Source organism: Protopterus annectens, chromosome 3.part1, assembly GCF_019279795.1.
Source record: "Protopterus annectens isolate FY-2018-M chromosome 3.part1, PAN1.0, whole genome shotgun sequence".
NCBI lineage: Eukaryota > Metazoa > Chordata > Ceratodontiformes > Protopteridae > Protopterus > Protopterus annectens.
The window spans coordinates 239,377,621-239,401,041 of NC_056732.1; the positions used below are offsets into that span (position 1 = coordinate 239,377,621).

Below are 23,421 nucleotides of genomic sequence, written 5' to 3' on the forward strand. Positions count from 1 at the left end.
GTTTTTGCAGGAATTTGCTTTTCCGCCCAAGATTTGGGGGAACCCCTTTGGGGGTTAATGATTTTTTGGGGTTTTTATTTTGGGAAAGGGTTTCCCTTTTTTGTTTAAGGTCCCCAAAAAGGAATTTAAATAGAAATTTGGAATTTGTTAAGTCGAGAATTTACCATAGGGCTTTTTAAGGGGGGAATTTTTGGGTTTCCTATAAGCCGGGGGGGGTTTTTGGTTTGGGTAAAGGCCTGGGGGGAAAAGGAAAAAAAAGGGGCCTGCCCAAAAATTAGGGGTTTAAAGGGGGAAATTTTAAATTTTTTCAAGAAATTTGTTTTTTAAAACCCTTTTAAGTTTCCCAAAATTTGGGAAAAGGGAATAGTTTTTTCTTTAAGGTAAGAAAAAAACCTTTTTACAAACCCCAAAGCCGGTCGAATTAAAACAATTGCCAGGGTTTTTTAAAACTTCCCCCAAAAGAATAAACTTACCCTTTTTTGAAAAGGATAAAGTTTGCAACAAATATAGGGTGGTTTTAACTTTGCTTTTTCCCAATTTGGGGTGCGAAGGTTTTTTTAAAATTTAACCCCCTTTTACAGAGTGGTGGATTTTTGGATTTAAATTTGGGAATCCTTTAAAAGGTTTTTAAAGAAGTAAATAGGATTTTGGTTTTTTGGGGCCAGGAAAAGGGTTTAGGGAAAACGTCCCATCCCCTCAGGGCAAAGCCTTTTTTGAAAGGGCTTGCCCCCCTTTTTAGTCCGGGCCCATAAATTTTAAATTTCCCGTTTTGGGGGCAAAAAGACCCGAAAACCTTGGGAAAAGGGTTAAAACCAAATTTGCCTAGAGTTCCCAAATTTTTCTTAGGGGAAACTTCCCCTTTAAAACCGGGACCCCCCCCCCCCCCCCCCCCTTTTTTTTTTTTTTTTTTTTTTTTTTTTTTTTTTTTTCCTTTTCCGCCCCTTTTTTTAAAATTTTCTTTTTAAAACCCTTTTTTTTTTCGGGAAAAATGTTTTGGGGTAGTTTTCAGGTGGCCCTTAAAAAACCTAAAACAATAAAATTTTCCCCGGATAATTTAACCCCCAAGTAAAAAAACCAAAGGGTAAATTTAGGGGGGTCTATCCAGGGCCCTGGAATCTCTATCAGAGGTGGTAGGATTTTTGGCAGTAGCCCTTGGGGATCTGCGTAATGGTCTCTGGGTCCGCAGTAGGATTTTTAAAAAGGAACTTATAAGAATCAGGAATATCTATCAGGTTTTCTGGGAGCAGGAGGTAAAGAGTCAGGGGCCAAGCTAGATTCTGAAAAGGCATCAACAATGTCCAGCACAGGAAGGATAGCTAAAGGCCTGTGTTGGGATAGGAGTATGAAATCTCTAAGCCTCTTTTTAGAATCACAGTAATCCTGGCTTTCCCAGTGAAAATGTCCCCTTACAGTATGCAAGGTTTCACCAAAAGAAAAATCATCTGGGGGAGAAGCAGAGGGAATAGAGTCCTCTGCATCAGAATCCTCATAGGTAGATAAGGATAAAATCCTGGTCATCACAGGAGACAGAAATTTCAGAATCCAGGTCAGAAGTATCATAAGCAAATTCAGTCCTAGGTCTCTTAGAGGGAGAAGGTTGGCTTCCCCTGATTAAAGTAATAAGGTCTTCAGCCATTCTTATCATTTGTTTTTTAGGCATAGAGGCCTGATCATGCAGTCTGGGCTAACCAACACTGATGAAGGCTGTGTTTTCCTGCCGAAACCGGTTTGTTTTTCTTTTGTAGGTAACCAACACTGATGAAGGCTGTGTTTTCCTGCCGAAACCGGTTTGTTTTTCTTTTGTAATGATTTAACATTCATTACAATTCTATTTTGGACACTGTATGCTGGCTCTGTGTATTTTTGTTGTATATTCCATGATTGGTGAGCCGTGCATTTGCCCCACGCGCTATTGTATTTTTTTCTACTGATTTGCTACGGTTTTCTAGGCATGGTTCGAGTTTTAGGCCTAGAAGAAAAAGATGGCGTCAGTTTAATACGCAAGTCAGTAGGCCTGAATACACCCTCAGAAGCAAGCCGATGTCTGCACAGCGGCTCTGGACCCATCCAAGGTAGAGACATCCGTAGGTTCCACAGTTAAGCATCTCACGGCATACCAGACTCTGAATGGGTCTCAGTAGAGGCCTGCAAATCTGTAGTAGTGAGTATCATGGGCTGCGAAAGTGCCTCACTGAGTACCGGCGAACTGGTGACTAGCTTAGGAGAAGCGCTGTCCGCAGCTTTGGACCTAGGCAGCCTGTCTCCGTCTTTATCTTTACTTTTTTTCGGAATGTCGGTAGTCAGGTGGCTTACCTAGGACATATCTGGATAATTTAACCAAGTACCAAAGTATTTAGAAGCAAAAATATATAGACGACGAATAGTTCGTGGTTTAAATAAGGCATAAAACTGACAGCGAGATACGTCGTGGTCAGGGCCTAGGCAAGGAATACAGTAAGAATGAAAATCTTTGAGGTATTTGCTTTCCACAAGAAATACAAATATTGACTTTTACTGACATCGGTTTAGAGCAAGAAAAAGTTTCCCCAACAGGGTACTTAGCTTTAGTTGAAGACCTCGGTTCTGAAACTCCAAAACAAAAATTTCAGCTTAGACTAAGCACCTCATTGGTTCTTTTGAGATTTCTTTCTTAAAAGCTGTCTCAGGTTTCAACTTTCTGTTACCTAAGAAGTTCAGTTGCGAGTGTTCTGCCATTTCACACTGAGCTAATCGAAGGAAGGACACTGAGCAAACTCAGAGCTATAATATACAACATCAAGTATCCTGTTTTTTGTTTATTTGTTCATTTCTTTGTTATTTATAGCACTTTGAGTACTGTGTATTTTCTAGCTAGTTTCACTGTGTGTGAGATATTAACTGGAAATTGTCCACTTTTATTAAGCTTCTGTTGGGTTGTTTGTTTCTGATAACTTGTTGCAGTTAAACTCTTTTTTCTAGAGGCTCCTTTAGCTGTTTAAAACTTTCATTTAAAGACTCACTGCTGCTTTTCAGCTGTGAGAAACATTTCTGCAGTTTGTTTCTAAGTAGTGGGGATATTTGTAGCATTTCCATATTCAGGCTTGTATTTGGGCCTAATGTTTGTAGAGGCTGTGTGTCTGAGCACATATTCAGGGACATCTTGGTTTAGCCAAAGCCATCAAGCATTTCAGTGAGAGAGAATTGTTTGAGGTCATTGGCTGACTGAGGTCACCTGGACTACAGCTTAGACTAAGCACCTCATTGGTTCTTTTGAGATTTCTTTCTTAAAAGTTGTCTCAGATTTCAACTTTCTGTTACCTAAGAAGTTCAGTTGTGAGTGTTCTGCCATTTCACACTGAGCTAATCGAAGGAAGGACACTGAGCAAACAAGGAGCTATAATATATAACATCAAGTATCCTGTGTTTTGTTTATTTTGTTCATTTTTTTGTTATTTATAGCACTTTGTGTACTGTGTATTTTTCTAGCTAGTTTCACTGTGTGTGAGGTATTAACTGGAAATTGTCCACTTTTATTAAGCATCTGTTGGGTTGTTTGTTTCTGATAAATTGTTGCAGTTAAACTCTTTTTTTCTAGAGGCTCCTTTCAGCTGTTTAAAACTTTCATTTAAAGGCTCACTGCTGCTTTTCAGCTGTGAGAAACATTTCTGCAGTTTGTTTCCCACCCTCACTCCCTGTTGGTATAGTGTTTTTATAGTTGGTGGCTTTGCAGTTGCCCGCCTCTAGTGTAAATTTGATCTGGGACCCCACCTCCCAGTCTAGTGTCATTACCTCATTCTACCCAGTACAGGGAGAACATTTGAGAAGGCCAATCAGCTTAGTTTCTGCTACTCCTTTCTCTTTCCACTAAAAAAAAAAAAAAAAAAAAAAAACTTTTTCTAAGCTTGTTTCCTGCCTTTCCTATGGGTAGTCTAGCCTGGATATAGATTTGCTGTGTCCAGGACTGTTTGTAGGCTTCTAGGGCCCAAGCCTTTCTGTGTTGGAGGGAAGCCTTCTAGCTTAATTTTGTTTCTTAGAACTAGCCAGTTTTTTGTTTCAGAACTTATGTGAGCACTAAATAAGCTACAATTACTACAGCACTCAATTTTCCTCACTGTCTAGAGGAAAACAGTTTCTAGTACTTAACAAATAAGCACCTATCCAGGCAAGTCTAAGGGTCAGCCCCCGGTGTTTTCTCCTAACTGATGAATCTGGGCATCTTGGGGAAATGCAGTAATTGCCTCGTACACAGACAACCCTCTCCTCCTACCACCCAACACTACAACCTGTGAGAGATGCACTTATATAGCCAAACTGGAAGCAAAGCTCTCTTCACTCAAGACTGGACTAGACAGTCAAGAGGAGAAGGTAAACACTTGCACCACACCACACTCAGCACACAGTCCCTCAAAACCTACACCACCAAAACACACAAACCTACATTTGCGGAGGCTCTCAGTAAAAACCTGCCCAAGCAACAGGGACCTCCAAAGCAGAAACACAAGCAACCTCCACCCCCCAACACAACCCAAATGACACACAGCCCACAAACTCAGTGTGCCACTCAACCACAGCCCATAAGGCATAACAACGTACTCAACACTCTAGTCATAGGTGACTATAGTCAGGCACACTGATGTCCCACTCACCAGGCTAAACAAGGAGAAAGTTACTGTCAAGCTACCTGTCGGGTGCCAGGATCCGCCACATAACGCATGCACTCAGGTCACTCCACAACAAGTACAAATATGACTCTGTCATTGTCCATGTTGGTGTGAATGACCTGAGATGTACCTCCTTGGACTACATGAAAAGGGACATGGAGGAGCTGTCCGATCTTGTAGCCCAGGCAGGTATGACCCTAGCCCTGAGTAGCATCTTGCCATCACCCAGAATGATACCACAGTACAAGGACAAAATGACTTCAACAATTGGCTAAGCTTCTGGTGTCATTCTAACGGGACCCAGTATCTGTCTGCCTGGGATGACATGATCGACAAGCCACGATGCTTTGTCAGAGATGGCCTACACCTGTTGCCCCTGGGATTCCGGATACTGGCTAAGGCTCTAGCCACCCCATAGTGCCTTTTTTAGGCAAGGTTCAAATGACAAATTCAACACCCTAACAGGTACAGGCAAGAAGAATCTGAGGGTATTGCTACTAAATGCTAGAAGTCTAAACCTCAAAATGCACTCTCTCGAGGCACTCCTTAAAATGGAGAACATCAACATCTGTGCAGTGACAGAGACCTGGTTCAAGGCTCCAGAGAGTACCCCTGCATTACCAGGCTATAATTCATACCACAACTTTCGGCCACCTAACCTGGACCAAAACACTAAAGGCGGAGGCATGTCCATATTTATTAAGGATATCCACACCTCCAGCCTAGTAGCTCAGCATAATGCATCCGAGATTATCCAAGTGCAACTAACTCTGGGCAAGACTTCAATCCACTTTGTAGCTCGCTACAGATCCCCCACCATGCCCCAGGATTCCCACTCCTCATTTCTTAATACACTGGAAAATATTCAGGTTTAACCTAACATCCTAATAATGGGTGATTTCAACTATCCTACCATTAACTGGGAAAATTACTCATGTACCAACTCTTGTGCTCAACGTTTTTTGGAATCCATAAATTCCAGTGCCATGGATCAACTTATCCACACCCCCACCAGGGGCAGCAATATCCTAGACCTGGTTATTTCCAACATGGGCAACCGGTGCTCCACACCAGAGGTCAATTCCTCGTTGGTCAGATCCGACCATAAGCTAATCACCCTAGACATCCACATCCCTCCCCCACCCCCCATTAGGGACACCACAGTAAAAAATGTCTCCAAAGCCAAATTCACGCTTCTTAAGACAGAAGTGGCAAACTTCACGACACCCATGCTGACGGACAATAGAGGTATGACTGCTGAATCCTACACAAATGCACTTTATAAGCACTTACATGAGTGCATGGATCGTGCAATCCCCAACAGAACCAAGATGCTATCTTCCAAAAAAAGGAAGCCAATCTGGTGGTCCCCTGCCATAAACAAACTCTACAACAGAAGAAAGAAACTGTTGTAAAAAAAGAGTAAAATCCCAAGATTGGAGAAACTCCCTCGTCAGCTTCAGTAAGAAGCTGAGATCCCTCAAAATCCTCCAAAGCTAGTTATGAAAACAAAATCGCCACTGACTCTAAAGACAACCACAAAGCATTCTATAGCTATGTCAAGATTCTCAATGGCAACACTCAGATCTGCTCTGAGTTACAGCACAATGGCACTAAATATACAGAACCAACGGATATCGCCAACATCCTGGCAGACAGGTTCAGTGCTAACTTTACCCCTCTGTCATCCCCTAAAGGGCCCATCTCTAACTTTACCCCTCTGTCATCCCCTAAAGGGCCCATCTCTATATCAGAAGAATGCAAAGTTCCTGTAATCACGGCTGCACAGGTAAAAAACACTATCCAAAGCCAAGAACACAGCATCCATGGGACCGGACGACATCCCAGGCTGTGTTCTACATGAACTACAGAACGAACTGGTACCCCACCTAAGTACCATGTTCAATCATAACCTCACCTCAGGCTATGTGCCCACTGAATGGCGCACAGCGACAGTTATCCCACTCCACAAAGGGGGAGCCACCACAGACCCCGGAAACTACCACCCCATTAGCCTAATGAGCCTGGTCTGCAAGGCTATGGCGTGTATCATCATGGAACTTATAAACAATGACATTGGTAATCTCCAAACTCAGGACCCCACCCAGTTTGGGTTTGTAAAAGGCAGATCATGTCTCCTAAACTGGATAGACTTCTTTGAAGCAGTCACCAAAGCCGCAGATGAGGGTAAGGTGGTTCACACAGCCTATCTAGATCTCGCCAAGGCTTTTGGCACCATCCTCTCCTCCACTCTGGAATTATAGATAAACTCACTAAACTAGGTATAAATCACTATGTCACAAGATGAGTTGCCAACTGGCTCATTGACAGAACCCACACTGTAAAAGTAGCAGACTCCAAATCCAGCTTCAGACCAGTGACAAGTGAGTACCACAGGGTTCAGTCCTGGGTCCTCTCCTGTTTGGTATCTACTTCTCTTAAGTACAGGCCAACACAGAAGGTCTTTGGCTAACTAAGTTCGCAGATGACTGCAAACTAGGAGCCATAATCAAAACTCCAAAAGATGTGGACATCCTACAAAAGGGCCTTGCTGAGACAGATGCCTGGTGTCAAAGCCATGGCCTCAAGCTCAATGCCAAAAAGTGCATTGTCATTCCTTTTGGTAAAAGCTCAGTACCCATGAACTATCACATAGGTGGTAGTCTACTTAACACCAAAAGTGTGATAAGAGACCTTGGGACACAGGTGGACAGTAGTCTCCCCTTTGATAATCACATCGCCACAGTAGTCAGGAAATCCTTCTATGTGGCACACCTCATCACAAAAGGTTTCTCATCCAGGTAAAAAGAGGTAATTGTTCCCCTCTACTCATCACTCATTAGACCCATTATAGCGTACAATGCCCCTTTTGGTATGTACCTCACAAGACAACTACAACAACTGGAAAGGCCACAGAAATACCACACAAAGAGGATTACCAGCCTCAAAGAGATGCCCTATGCAGACCGTCTCAAAAAACTGCAGCTATACTCTGTTGCATAGCACCTACTCAGAGGCGATCTCTGCCTAACATACAAAGCTATGTCAAACCCAGAGCTTTTAGACATGCTCCACTTAAATCCAAATCCCTACGAGCTACACGCTCTAGGGACCTAAATCTCATCACCACAATAAACTGAACATGCTAGAGGGATAGATTCCTGTCCCAGAGACTTCCCATACTCTGGAACAAACTACCTATCTATATCAAAAAAGCTCCTCATTAGCACTGTTCAAGAAAAATCTTGATGATTGGATGGGAGATAGGAAATTCACCCCGGGGATTACTTCTGTGGCTCTGCTCGACAGTGGCACAGAAAAATAATTTTCTTGGGTGGCGAAAGCCAGGGTACCTTTGGCTAGGCTTACATAGGCCCTAGGGCCAATAACCAAGTACCTACCTATGAACCTATGAACAAGACCAAGAAAAGTAAAGAAAACAACCCCAATGGGGCTCTTATCTGGTGGTTAAGAATTCAGTACAGCAATAAGGCATTCAGTTCAACTAGCAATAATGGTGCTCGAACCAGCAGCAAAAGTTCTGGGTAGTCATGTCTGTACATTCCTTTTATGCCTTGTGTTCTGTGCAGGGAGCATAGGTGTGAAATATGATGCATACAAGATCATTAGGCTTTTGCAAAGTGGTCAGTCAAAGGGCTGCCCTGGGCAAGAGATCCCTTCTGTTTAGGGTACTGAACAGTAATATAGAAGGACATTGACTGTTGCCTTGGCCAAAAGGAAATCACAACCACCATTTGTAGAGAGTCTTTCTGGATCTTTAAAAGAATTCTGTAACCCTGGAAATCAGTAGAAAGAGTGGAAAGCACACAGAAACATTCCCATCCATAGGAATGAGAAAGCATCTGTCTTTCAAGTCTGTTTGCAGTAAGTCCAAGAACTGAATTTATTAGTGGTCTGTTCTGAAAGGAGGGAAAATATCTGCTTGAGGTGTTTTTCACAGTTACATAAATTCTTGAAAGATCCCAAGATGAAGTCCCTATCCTTTGGGGGGGGGGGTGTCTGTCAGAGTCCTGCTAAGCTTGTCTGCAATGAAGTTTTGCTCTGACAGCATGTATGAAGCCTGAAGAGTCAGAATGAACTGAAAGCTACCTCCCAGATTATCAGAGCAACTAACATCAGGTACACCCCCCCACCCAGTTTACCTTCCACATCACTGTCGTGTTGTCTATGTACACACAAACATCACTGTGGTGTTGTCTATGTATACTAGCCACTGCCCTGGGGAGTAGATGTGATTTAATACCTTCAGAGCATTAATAACTGAAAACATCTCAATGGCATTTGTGTTGTCCGTCTGGTCCGTCTGTCCACAGAATCCCACAGATCTTGCACTTTTATCCTTTTTTAAACAGTTCCTCACATCAAATCTGAAGCATTTGTGGTGACTGACTGACTGATAGGGGGTCAAAAGGGAGACTGGAAGACCTGGATTGCAAGCTATCTGCTCTACCTACCAGCACAAGAAGGAATCTCCTGGAAAGGAAGAAGGGTTTCTCATTGTCAAGTGTACTCCTGATGGAATACATTAAGAACTTCTGTCTGAAACGATCTGATGCCACAAAGGTAGGTGAAGTCTCAGACATATTGCTACAGTGGGCAGCCTGAACAAACAGATAGTTATGCTGCCTGGGAGGACTGCATTGGACTTTGAGAGGGTTTCCCATTCTTTTTCCAGGCTCCTTTCTATCACTTTTTAAAACCCTGATTGTTGCTTTCTTGCTGTTAATTTCCTTTTTGGAAAAGGGAGCTGAGGAGGAGGGAAATTACTATTTTTCTGAAAAAGGAGGGTTGAAAAATCTTTGTCGCTCCCCACTTTTGGCTACAGAAGGGCTACAGAGTCTATCTAGGAGAGAAATTAAAATCTCATTTATCATCCTCAGGAAGATTTTGAGAGTGAAGCCATGTAAATCTACCCAAAAGTGATCCAGAAGCAGCAGCTCTGGAGAAGAACCAGAAGTATCAGAGGACACCTTAAAATATGTTTAATCACCAAAGAAACAGCACAAAAGATTTAATTAATTCTTTACCTCAGAAGAAGGATGGTTAATCATTAACTTCTGCATGCTCTCATAAGATAACAGTAAACCTTTTTAATATATAAGCTTCATAGTATAAATTCCTGAATACATTTTCTTCCACATCTTTATCCATTGCTTTCCTATTCTTAGCAAAGGGAATGGGGTGAAGAAGCAGTAACCCATTTATAGCAGAAGCAGGTTTGGATATAGAAATAATTGTTGGGTCTACTTTAGGTTACATAACAGGAACTTGTGTGTCTCAAGTACCCTGTATAGTTTGCCAGTTTTCTTAGGAGCAGGAAGCTGACCATCGGGTAAAGTAACAGTAGTGAAGAAAAACATTCTCTAAATCAGAGCAGGAACAGCTGCAACAATTTATAATAAATTTTTCTGTGCCACAGGAATTTCATTCTGCACCCACTGGAAAACCTGATGTTCATCATGTTTCACTGCTGCAGTCATTACACTTGGGTTATCCTGCCGTCAGGCGGTCCCGCAGTCAGCCAGAGTTCCAAAGTCTTGGTCTGGCGTCGGTTGCTGTCGCTTCTTCCCTGACGTCAGTGCGCCAGGGGTATATAAGATGCAGCTGACGCTATTTTCTCCAGTCTTTCTTGCCGCGCAGTGCCCGAAGCAAAAGCAGTTCGCAAGTGCCGGTCAGCCGACTCCTGTGACTCTCAATTTGAATTTCAGAACCGAAGTCTTCAATAAAGCTAAGTACCCCATTGGGGAAACTTTTTCTTGCCTCAGACCGATGTCAGTAAAAGTTAATAATTATATTTCTTATGGGAAGCAAATACCTCATAAGGATTTTCATTCTTACTGTATTCCATGCCTAGGCCCAGACCACGACGTCACTAGTTGTCGGTTTTGTGCTAGATTTAACAAGCGCACTATTAAACGTCGGTTTGACTTTGCTCACCATTACTTTGGCCGAAGGTTCAATTATACCATGCCGTTGGAACAACCGACGACCAAAATACACAAAAAACGCAAAGACAAGGATAAGGACAGGCACCCGAGGCCCAAAACCGATGATGAAGCCTCTTCTAGGCCAGTCGCCGGTTCTCAGTGAGGCGCTTTCGCAGCCCCTGACACCCGCTACCTCAGAGCCACAGGCCGCCTCCGACTCTTACGTGGAGATGTCTAGGCCTCTGGAAACTCAAGGTATTGGGCCTAAGGAAACTAACTCCTCAGATGGGTCTGGAGCCGCTGACCAGGCATCGGCTTCTGAAGGTGTTTTCAGACCTTCACAACTTACCATTAAATCTACAGCCAAGTCTAAAACTCCATTAAAGACAAAGAAGCAAGTACAGCATTCACCTGGACAGGCCTCCATGCCTAAAAAACAGATGCTTAAAATGGCCGAAGACTTAATTACTCTGATCAGGGGTTCCCATCCCCCTCCAGATAAAAGGCCTAGGCAGGATACAGACTATGATTCCTCTGACCAGGTTTCCATTTCTTCTGATTCCTCTTCAGACCAGGGATACTCTTTACCCCCTATGAGGACTCTGATGCTGAAGAATCAATTCCTTCAGCCACTCCTCCCGGGGATTACTCTTTTGGGGAAACTTTACATACCATGAGGGAGCATTTCCATTGGGAAGGCCAGGATTACTCAGAATCCAAGAAAAGGCTCAGAGACTTTCTTTTACTGCCTCAGCACAGGCCCCTTGCTATTCCGCCAGTGTTAAATATTGTGGATGATGTGTTCTCTGAATCCAGTTTAAATCCTGATTCTTTGCCCCCTGCTCCAGTCAAGTCAGACAGGTACTACAGAGTCCCTGACTCTCACAATTTTCTTTATAAAAACCCTGTTGCTGACCCAGAAACTATTTCCCAGGGTCCCAAAGGGGTAAAGGCTTCCACAGCTAAAACTCCAGTTCCCTCTGACAGGGATGTCAGATGGGGGAAGAAAGTTTACACTTCTGCAACTTTAGCAGTGAGGGCTTTAAATTGCCAGTTTCACATGCTTAAATACCAACAATATTTAATATCTCTGTTAAAACAGAAAATACTTACAAGTTCAGAACATCCTGACTATAAGGAAATGCAGGATTTATTGCATGCAGCTGAACAAGTGGGAAAACATACTCTGCAATGTGGTTTTGATTCATTAGAGGCTTCTTGTAGAGCAGCAGTTACAGGATCTGTGATACGAAGGCATGCTTGGTTAAAAGAACAAGGTTTACCTGATCATGTTAAGGCAAAATTATTGGATGCTCCTTTACAGCAGGATATTTTATTTGGTGTTAAGGCAGAAGAGGTATTAAAGAAAATGGAGGATAAGGCAAAATCTATGCAAACAGTGAAGGATTTCTTACAGGCACAGCCACCTCCATTTAGCAGAAATTGGCCCTCCAAAAATTGGTCCTTTCCAGTGTCAGACAGACCACAAAGAGACAGATCAGACGCCCAAGAGGCAGATCTCAGCCCCAAGGCTCTTACAGACCACGACAGTGGGGTGCTTCAACCCCAAAAGGAGGGGAAGACAAGTCACAACCTTATAGGAAACAGTTCCAATGACTTCACCCTTCAAATGCCAAGCACTTACCTTTTGGAAGCTCCCTTAGGGGGAAAACTAGCACTTTTTTCACAAAACTGGCATACAATCACCCAAGACAAATGGGTTCTGAATATTGTGTCTCAAGGTTATATGTTCCACTTTCACACTCTACCAAGGCTAAAAGGAATGGCAGAGGCACAAAAACAAATTACAGCCCTCATGGACATGAGAGCTATTCAAAAAGTGCCTCAACAAGAACAAGGACAAGGATTTTACTCAAGACTTTTCCTGGTCCCCAGAAAGGACAAAGCCTGGAGACCCATAACGGACCTTTCTACTCTAAATACTTACTTGGATGTTCCAAAATTCAAAATGTTGACTCTTCAGCAGCTTCTTCCCATGCTGGGCAAGAAGGCTTGGCTTGTTACTTTGGACCTCAAAGAAGCATACCTGCATGTCCCTATCAGACAAAATTGCATAAGATACCTCAGATTCATAGCTGGTTCAATGCATTACCAATTCTCTGCACTGCCCTTTGGCTTATCTACTGTGCCCAGGGTCTTCACAAAATGCCTGGCACCAGTAATTGCATTTTGCAGACAAAAATGAATTCAAATATATCCATACTTGGACGACTGCCTTATTCAAGCAGAGAGCAAGGACATTCTTCTACAGCATCTGGCGTTTGTAAAAAGATTGCTAATTTGCCCAAGGTACACAGTAAACGAAAAGAAGTCAAAACTAGTGCCCTCACAAGAGAGAATATTCCTGAGTGCCAGCTTAAATACAACAGCCCATTTGGCTTATCTCACGCCAGACAAGCAAAGACAACTGACCCAGTGCTTTCAATTGATGGCAACAAAAACCCAACTCCCTGCAAGAAAAATTCTGTAGGCCTTGGGGTTCATGGCATCCTGCATACTACTAATACCATATGCCAGACTGCATATGAGGAAATTACAATGGTACCTAAAAAGTGTTTGGACTCAACACTCACAGTTTGGAAGCAGTAATACCACTTATTCCCTGCCTACAACAGGAGTTTTGATGGTGGGCACAGGCATGTCACCTCAACAAGGGACAGCCTTTCACTCTACCCACAGACAGGCAGACACTAACAACAGATGCTTCGGATTACGCCTGGGGAGCACACACGGCAGGAAAATGTATTCAGGGCAAGTGGGCCATAGACCAAATGCATCTTCACATCAATCAAAAAGAGATGCTAGCTGTACAAAATGCCCTAACAGCTTTCAAGGACCTTCTGCATCCAGGACAACTACTACTAAAGACAGACAACACCACAGTTATGTGGTACATAAACAAGCAAGGGGGCACTCATTCTTATCCCCTCTGCAGGCAAGCCATGACCTTGGGGAACACAGCTCTAACCTATCAAGTTCATCTGCAAGCACAATTCCTGCCAGGAAAGAAAACTACTCTGGCAGACGACTTAAGCAGAAACATCATGGATCCTCACAAGTGGAAATTAAATCCACAAGTATTCAGCATGATAACACAAAAATGGGGAAGCCCAGACATAGATCTTTTTGCCTCCCCAATGAATTGCCAACTACAGAATTTCTGCACAAGGACTTACCACACACAAGCATGGAAAGTGGATGCTCTCTCGTTCAACTGGAAAAGCCTAAAAGGTTTATGCCTTCCCACCACTGCCTCTCCTTTCAAAGGTACTCCTAAAAGCCAGACAAGAAAAGCCAAAAATGATCCTGACTGCCCCAGACTGGCCACGCCAGCACTGGTACCCAATCTTAAAGAACTTAGCTCAAGGCCAACCATGGATTTTACCTCAAATTCCACATCTTCTGACTCAACTAAACAACCAGATCCTGCACAGCCAGCTCAAAACCTTAAACCTGGCTGCATGGCAGATTCCTTAGTCAAGCAGACAACACCTCTCTCTAAAGCTGTTATGGATGTCATTTTGGAGGCCAGGAGGCCTAGCACCAGGAAATCCTATTCAGAAAAGTGGAAGAAATTCTGTGCCTGGAATCAGGCTCAAAGCTTTGACCCTCTTGTCCCAAATATTCCTCAGATATTACAATACTTTACTGAGATGCTGGACAAAGGCCTATCCTTTTCATCCATTAAGATCCACGCTTCTGCCATCTCGTCTCATTACAACACAGATCCTATTTTCTCTCATCCATTGCTAAAACAGTACCTCAGAGGGGCTAAAAACATAAGACCGCCCCGGAGAGCACCAACACCAACTTGGGACCTCAATTTTGTCTTGGAAAAACGAACTTTACCTCCTTTTGAGCCAGCCAATTAAACAGAATTAAAATATGTGTCATGGAAAACTGCTCTGCTTCTGGCAATAACCTCCGCTCTAAGAGTCTCAGAGTTACAGGCACTAATGGCAGTGGAGCCTTTCATCATTTTTCACCAAGACAGGGTTTCTTTAAGAACAAACCCTTCATTTATGCCAAAGGTGGTCTCCAGTGTGGCTCTTAACCAAACTATTCACTTGCCAACTTTTTATCCAAATCCCCAGAATAAAGGGGAGAGACTTCTGCATTTATTGGACATACACAGACAGCTACGTTTCTACTTGGACAAAGCAAAAGCTTTCAGGAAAGCTGAGCAATTGTTTGTAGCATATGCTGCAGGATCACAGGAAAAGGCTATTTCAAAGCAGACCATTTCAAAGTGGATAGGACACTGTATCTGTTTCTGCTACACACAGCATGGGAAAACTGTACCTAGCAACATTAGGCCACATTCCACCAGGGCAACAGCCACTTCAACTGCCTACCTTAGAGGAGTACCTACCAAAGGTATCCTGGAAGCTGCAACTTGGAGTTCAATGCACACCTTTACCAAACATTATCACTTGCCTCGTTATTCTAAATCCAGAGCTGGCTTTGCCACTGCAGTGCTGCAGGGCCTCAAAGCCACCCCAAATCCTCTATAAAACCAGCCACCCTACCTCAGCTTTAGGATTCCACCCAAGTGTAATGACTGCAGCAGTAAAACACGATGTACATAGTACAGTTTTGTACCTACCATAAATGTAGATGTTCGCGTGTATTCACTGCTGCAGTCCAGGTTACCCTTCCTCCATGCCCTCTTTCTTAGCTGGGACTTATCTATACCTTTCTACCCTATACTACCTATGTGGTGTATTTGCTGGTAACTGAAGGTTTTCGTTTTACTTTTTATGTATGTTTTATTAGCAATATGTATTGCCTACCTATTTGGGGGCACCTGACATCTGGGGCAAGAAAAACTGAAGAAAATGGCGTCGGCTGCATCTTATATACCCCTGGCGCACTGATGTCAGGGAAGAAGCGACAGCAACCGACGCCGGACCAACACTTTGGAACTCTGGCCGACTGTGGGACCGCCTGATGGCAGGATAACCCAAGTGTAATGACTGCAGCAGTGAATACACTCGAACATCTACATTTATGGTAGGTACAAAACTGTACTTTTCATCTTAGTATCAGTAAAAGAAATCCCTTCAGGTGGGAAATCTGATGACATACTCTTCCCCAAAATCAGAATGCTCGGACTGAGTTGTTGTTCCTTCAGTACAACAATCCTCTCCAATGTTTGTTCTTCTGAATGGAATTCTCTTGTCAGAAGGAGAAAGAACTCTTTCCTTTTACTTGCATGAATAATCAGATGGCAAGGAAAATGCACTATTCAATCCCTTGGCAAATTCCAGTAAATCAGCCCGGTCCATAAAAACAAAAAGGTGATTGGAAAGTTTTTGCAGTAAGCAGATTCATAGTTGGTATACTGCTATTAGCTATCATCCCTACCCAGGGCAAGTGAACAGCGATCACCTGTTCTTTCCCCTGACCCTCAAAAAAGTGTTTCTCCCTTGCATACAAAGGGCATCCCTACAGCCTCAGAGAACATGGCTATTCTTTGATCTTTGGTGGTTGTTAGTGATACACTAAGAGGACTAGGGGAAAATGACTGGTGGTCTGTTGAACAACAATCGTCTCCAGTAGTGCCCCCCCCCCCCCCAACAGCTGAGGCAGAATACAGGCCGGCCTGACACTCAAAAATTCCTTTACAGTTTTTTTTTTTCTTTCTGAAGACAGGGGAAGGAAGTACAGTGGAGACTGCAAGCTGCTCCATAGTAAGCCAAGAAAGAACCATTAAAACCAGGTAACGCAGCCTGGATGAATAAGTACAGCGTAAGGTAGAGAACAAGTGGTTCTGATTTAAGTAAGCCATTGGCAGTCCCCCACAAGTATAGTATCCCAACTCAAACACAAAAATACTGTAGCACTGAATAAAATATTAGTCAAAATAAAGCACTTTCTCACAAAACATTCACTGGGTATTAAATGAGCATCACAAGAATGGGAAGCCGGTTCCACAGTAGGGGCAGTCTCTGGGACACGTACTTACCTGTCCAGCATGTTCTGCTCAAGTCACAGACAAAATTCAGGTCCCTAGACCTTGTATTTCTGGCACTCTTTGACTTACAAATATTTAGGAGATTTAAAAGTGTGGGGTTTGCAGATGCCCTGTAAGTCAGGCATAGATCACCCCTCAGCAATCTACAGCAGGACTGAGTAGAGAGAAAGGGCTTTAAAGCACTCTGCATAAGGCAGGTCTGCTGCACCTTTTCTTTTTCTAAGAAACTTCTGAGGTCGCACTAGTTATTCCTAGTCAGGTACATTCTAAAGGGAGCACTGTACTCTATGATTGGTCTGATAAGAGCAAAATACAGTGGGATAATGACCTCTTTGGACATAGAATCTATGCCCTTACAAGTTGCACACACAAAAGGATTTCCTCAATTTAACAATACTGAAGTTTAGAACTTTAAAATCTGCAAGACGATATAGCTAAGCTGAAAGATGCAAAATGAATACACAAACATCTCCAGCAAATGAAAAAACTATTACCTACAACTCCTCTAACCTTACAACAGTCACTGGTTTAATGATCCTTTTCAGTACCTTGTTCCAAGTTCTCCAAATCAACAAATTCCTAGACGTAGATAACTGAACAAGCACCATTTTAGGTTGTAATTCACAAAACACAAATATACACAGTCTCAATTCCTCTCTCCCATGGACTATTAAACTTGGGTGGAAGGCAACAGACAGTCCAAAACACTTCACTGTTTCCAAATGTGAACAAAAAGATTTTTGAGTCAATCTCCAGAAGTAAGACTTGTCTGTCTATATTTGTAAGAAGTATCAAAGTACTACACCTCAATGATTTTCCAGTAAAAAGAAATGGGGGTAAAAAGTATGCTATGCAATGCCTACATTAAACTGAACATGTTAGCAGCAATAAAAGTGTGAAATCATTTCACAATAAATACTGTTTTGATGAAACTATAAATGTTACTCACCTGAACAAAAGCAACTGTAACAACAATGAGTATGGCCTTAAAAGGAAAGAAAAAAGTACTGTTAATGCTAAGCAAAATTATTATAAAATTTATATGATCTGCAAACAAGACAATAAATTCTGTTAATTAATTTTAAATATACTTTATAATGACACACACACACTCAGATACGCTTTCAATTTACTTACAGCATAAGTAGGAAAAATAGTTAAAATGCTTTCAGAGCAACACTAGTTTACTCAGGGTATCTCAAACTTACAATAATAGGATAAGTGACTTTACATCCTTCTAAAGCAAAAACTAGGATTAGGCTAGAAAAGTGCAGTTGCGTAATACTTACCATAAAAGTAGATGCTTGAATAAATCATTGTTACAGTATTGCTGACAATTACAAAATATCCTGCCAAGAATACCATACATCCAGTCAGTTTACAAAAGCTTGGCCACCTTTCACTCATGTCATACATCCAACCAACAACCTATGCACAAAACTACATGCAGATGCACAAGGGATACACTAGGGTGAAAATCCTCAGAGGTTTCCTGCCCCATGAAAAGTGCCTGAGGCTAGTAAAAAAGGGTCTCGCATATAAAGGGATAACAAGGGGATAAGGTGCACTAGGGATCATATTTCAGCCAAAGGAAGACAAAGTAATAAAACATGGGGGAGGGATGCATACACTCAACAGTAATCTATCTGAACATGTGCTGTTGTGATAAGTTCTTACACAACTGTACTACATTCTTCATTACATCAACGTTGACGTACTGCTGACAACTGAGAAGATTGCCAAAGTTTTTAAACTGACTGGAGAGAGGTCTGAAGTATAGAACTAAAATCCAGAATCCCTTGAAAAAAGGATCTAACAAAACCAGCTCTAAAAAAAGCATCAATCTTATTAATGTTTATGAATGGATGACCAAGTTGCTGCTTCCAGAATGGATTCCAAAACCAAACTTAAGCTCTTGAAGAGGTAACTGTTCTAGTGCAGTGAGTTTTGACCTTATCTTGGAGAGATTTCCCCATGAAAAGAGTAACAAAAAGAAATGGCAAGAGAAATTCACCTGCAGATGGTCTGTTAAACTTGGGAGGTCATCTTTTTTCCCCCAACAGAAATAATTAAGCCTGTAACTCTGAAACCCTTTTAGCAGATGTATCACTAACAGAATTGTCTTCCAGGTACAGATCTTTAGAGATGCAGAAGGAACTTGTTTAAAATGTGGAAGGCTTAGTTTTTTTTTCAGGACACAGTTTAGATCCAAAGGAGGACAAATGCTTTTCTTGGAGGCTTGATAGGAAGGGTACCTTTCAGGAAATGTCTCACTTCATAGCGTGAAGATAGCAGGAGGTCTATAGGTAAGCAGGCTGAAATGGCAGACAGATGCCCTTTGACAGAGCTTTACACAAGCCCTGAGTTGCGCAGTTCACAGAAATATTGAAGATAATAGGTATGCCTACTAGATTAAAGTTCTATTCTCTGTTACAAAGCCAGGCAGAAAATCTTTTCCATTTGGAAATGTAAAATTTTCTTGCAGTAGGTTACTTGTCTCCTTTATTACCTGCAGCACATCCTCACAGCAAAGGTGCCTGAAGGGAATTAGAAGCTTATCATCCAAACTGTGAAATACAGAGTTATTTTGTTGTGTGGGCAGGTTCATCCTGTGAAGCAAGCTGTGGTGATTGCCCTTGGTATGATGAAAAAGAAAGAAGCAATGTTGTACCTAAACGGAATTAAAAAACAAAATAATTAAAACAAAACTTCCCACTCATGTACTTTATTCCTCCAGTACCTTGAGAACCAATGCTGTCTAAGACAAAATGGAGTCACTAGCAGCAATTTTTGATTGTTCTTCAGAATTTTCAAAATGATCTACAGAAAGAGTGGAAAGGGAAGGAAGGCATTTAGGAATGTCCCTTTCCAAGAGGAGAAAAATTAAGAAATGCCATGTTGGTCTACTAACAGAAACACAGACACTTTAACAAAGATATTGAACCAAAATAGGCAACACAGGTTATACAAATGTGTAGTCTATGGGGAGTAAAGTCATATGAAAAAAACAAGTTGCATATTTTCCCTCCTAGAATGGATTTTTTCAATTTTCCTTTTTTTAGCCAATTGGAAATAAATGATGTACTTAACTTTCTATGCACAAGTGGATATTTAAGCACTGTATCTAATGTAATTTAACTTCTGACAAAGGGCTCGTGTCAGTTCAAAAGCTTGTGTAGCTGCACAAACCTATGATGGCTTACTAAAAGGGAGTACATCACAACTGTGTTCTACTCCCTTCCCAAGAGATCAATTCAATTAGATGTTCATTTTCTATGCTTCTCTGTTCAATCTGTTACAGTGGCAGCAAGGACATCTATCGGAGGAGTTCCCCATTGTTGGGCTATTTGAATGAAGACCTTTCTGTTCTGTATCCATTTGTGGGGTCTCCCTTGGTTCTGCTCAGAAAATCTGCCAGTGAATTCAGCACTGATGGAATGTAAGTTGCCTGGAGAAAGATACTATGGCAAACAACAATACCCCGAATTATCATGACCAGCCTGCAAAGGTGGCACGACTTTGTCCCTCCTTGTCTGCTGATGCACCACATGACTGTGGTATTGTCTGTTAGGACTTGCAAAGTTCCTGCAGATTAGAGGTGATGAAGAGTCTGTAATGCAAAGATCAGAGCTTTCATCTCCTTTATGTTTATGTGTTTGCACCTGTCTTGCTTTAACCAAACTCCTTGGACTTTAATGCCCACTGGAAGAACTCCCCAAGACCAGGATTGAAGCATATGTCGAGATCTTCTGAGGGGAGAAGGAACCAGAAAGGGAGCACCTGGATGGAGTGTTATCTGTTTTCATCATCACTGCAGCTCCTTCTTCCCAAAAGGCAAGAAATGAAGTGGGAAGGATAAAGGGCGGCAATGCTTTGCCCAAGTCAACTTGAAATACCGCTGAATCTTCCTTGAATGTAGTCTGGCTAAGAGAATCATCTCTGTTGCCGATTCCATATATCCAGGGTTATCAGAATCTCTCTTGCACAGGTCATTTCCATATCCAGGGGAGATGGTCAGAAAATGGATTTTTCCTGATGAAGGAAGAGAATCATACAGGCTGTATCCAGAAGACAACCCAGGAACTCTAGGCATTGAATGGGATGAGGGGTGAATTTCTTCCTAGTTTAGAGTGAAGACTGATCACAAACTTAAGTCTGCAATGTTTTTTTAAACTGCAGTAGCCTGGATCAAAAAGTCATCTTAAGAAAAGGCAGATGTTAAAGACTTCAGAGTTTGGAGAATGCTACCACAGGGGCTAGGCATTTTGTGAACATAACTGGAGCTGTACTAAGTGCAAACAGCAAAGCAGAAAATTAAAAATGATACCTCAAAGAACATTTTTAAAGCATTTTATGTGATTTGGATGTGTAGGAATGGTAAGATATGTGTCCCATCACATCCAAGGCAAACAATAAAGCGTGGAGATAAATCACAGAAAGTAAGCTTCGAAGAGATGAGATAAAATTTTGAATTTTGGTATTTGACAAATGTATTTAGGATGGATAAGTTTCAAATGAGTCTCCATACCCCTGTTTGTTAGGTAGAAGGAGCAGCATTGATTAAAACCCCTTTCCCTTTAATGAGCAAGGGCCACCTATATGTTCCCCTAATGGAGTTAACTCCAAGTCTGAGAGAATCGGATGATGTTTGCTTTGGGGGCTCTGAGGGATACCGGTTGGAGCCTGAAGGGAATTCCAGATAAGTCTGAATTCATTCTGAAATATGTTCATCATCCAAGTGTTGGATATCTTCCAAAGGTGAATGTACTGAGGAAGTCTTCCAATAAGAACTTCAGGGGATTGGCCAAGGTGGAGAGAACTGATGCAGGAGGAGAAAGGTAGTTATAACATGGAGCTTTTAACAGGAAAATATTCACTGAACCTTTGAAGTCTGATTTAGCTTTATCCTGCCACTTTTTTCTTAGAGATTTTTCCCATACCGTTTGCATTTTTGACTTTTAAGGTAAGAAGGACCTAGTTGGGTGATGGGGTAGTCTCTCTGACTTTTGGTATGGTACAGAGAAAAATCTGAAATCCTACATATATTTTCCCATTTTCTTGCAATTTGAGGAAAATTATAGCATAAGCTTGTCCAAATAGATTGCCTTTGTCAAGAGGGGTATCCAAAAGATTAGCCTTAGTATCATCTCTAAAAGGGTGCAGACAAAGTCAGAAACACCTCCTAAGGACAAATTCAGCCTTATAGCCATAAATTAAGTGTTTTGTTACCTGCTTAGCTCAACTGAGCATATTCTGCAAAACATTTTTATTTCCGTAATCAGTGATGTCAGATATTAGTTTATTCATGTTGCCACAGCTAAATATCTTGTCATGTGGGTTTGGCAATTTATGGAACAGAAATAAAGAGTAGCAGAGTTATACACTTTCTTTCAGTACTACCCACAATCCTGCTGTCTTTATCATACGGTTGTGCAACAGTAGATGGCAACAGTTTGAAGGCCTTATCAGATTCCACTGATAGCGCAGCTTTGTCAGGGGAAGGACTCATACAGATATCTATGAGACTCTAGCACTTTATAAAATAGTTTTTTTCAGTTGCAGGGGGCTGTGATTCAGGAGCTGGAAATGATGACAGAAAAGTATTATGCAACGCAGGTATTACAGGTGGAACTGCAGAAGGCTTAGAGATGTCCACGTTCGGTAAGTCCTAACACATTTTTAAATGTCTGAATCTTGTTTTCCTTCCCAGTTGAAATGCTACATCATTTTAAGAAAAGTTTGACACCAAGACAGTTCTTCCAGTGAAGAGTCATAAATGGAGTATCTTCACCTTCAGAATGCAAACCCTGTAGGAGATTCAATCTGGGTAGAGTAAGCCAGAGAAGCAACGTAAGAAATGAAGAGTCCTCGTCTTCAGAAGAGGCTTCTCTCATCCTATCCTGAGTTGTGGAAGAAAGAAAAAATTGATGATGCTTCAGAGACATCAAGGGTTTAAAAGCCCTTGGGAAAGGAATCACTACTACTTTTGCTGATCCACAGAAGAAGCAGCACCAGGAAGAGAAGCATTAGTCTTGGTTTTCCTCATTTTTGAAATATCCAAAGATTTGATGCAAGGAGAAACAGACTCCAAAAGCACCCTTCATAAGGATACATGGCACAGTCTCTCAGATGAGAATACCTTCTGGGCCTTCAAAAATAACCAGCTGAGGATCCCCTTTTCATGGTCTTGCTGGCAATCTGGTAATTTGGAAGAGATGTGCTTGAGCTATGTGCCTTTCAGCCTCCAGAGGGGTCTGAAGAAAGGGAAAAGGAGTAGTAGTAGAGTGATTTATGGGCTCATAATGTGCCTTGACAGAGACAGGAGACTCCAATCAGACAGTCAAAACCACTGATTCTTTCAGCTTAAGCTTTTTCCGTGGCTGCTGAGGGACATTACAGAGCAATGCCTCGGAAGTCATCTTCTTTCCTGCTAGTTCCTTAAGCTGTTTCTTTTCAAGGACTAGATTTATGGAAGCTAAATAACTTCTAGTAGTTTTAGGGAAAATGTATTTACAGATACAGTACTCCATATAGCTATGTTCAAGTCCCAAACAAAACAAACGCTTAGTATGATTATCCTTGCACATAATTTTCTGACTGCAATTACATTTTCCTCTCCTAGATAGCATGAGCTTCCAACAACTTTAGACAAATGTTTAGCAAAAACAGGAAGGGTAACTCATATGGGAATCACACAAATGAAACTGCTGCAGGCTAAACAGCTGACAGGCCATTGTAAGAATGTAACCTTCCTTCACTAACCGGCAGCATGAAAAGATTGTGTGCGCCCATAAGTCCCTTAATTAGCTAAACATAGTCTTGTGCATAAGTCAGA

The 23,421-nt window shown here is 41.9% G+C and overlaps 1 protein-coding gene across 1 annotated transcript in view; it reads right to left on the reverse strand.

Moving 5' to 3' along the window:
• ATP2C1 (ATPase secretory pathway Ca2+ transporting 1) overlaps positions 1-23,421 on the reverse strand; it is a gene marked incomplete in the record, with an annotated part of 2,099,819 nt that overhangs the window by 1,557,549 nt on the left and 518,849 nt on the right. The window contains 1 exon segment of the mRNA XM_044066734.1: positions 17,536-17,571. Coding sequence (XP_043922669.1) covers positions 17,536-17,571 — 36 coding nt within the window.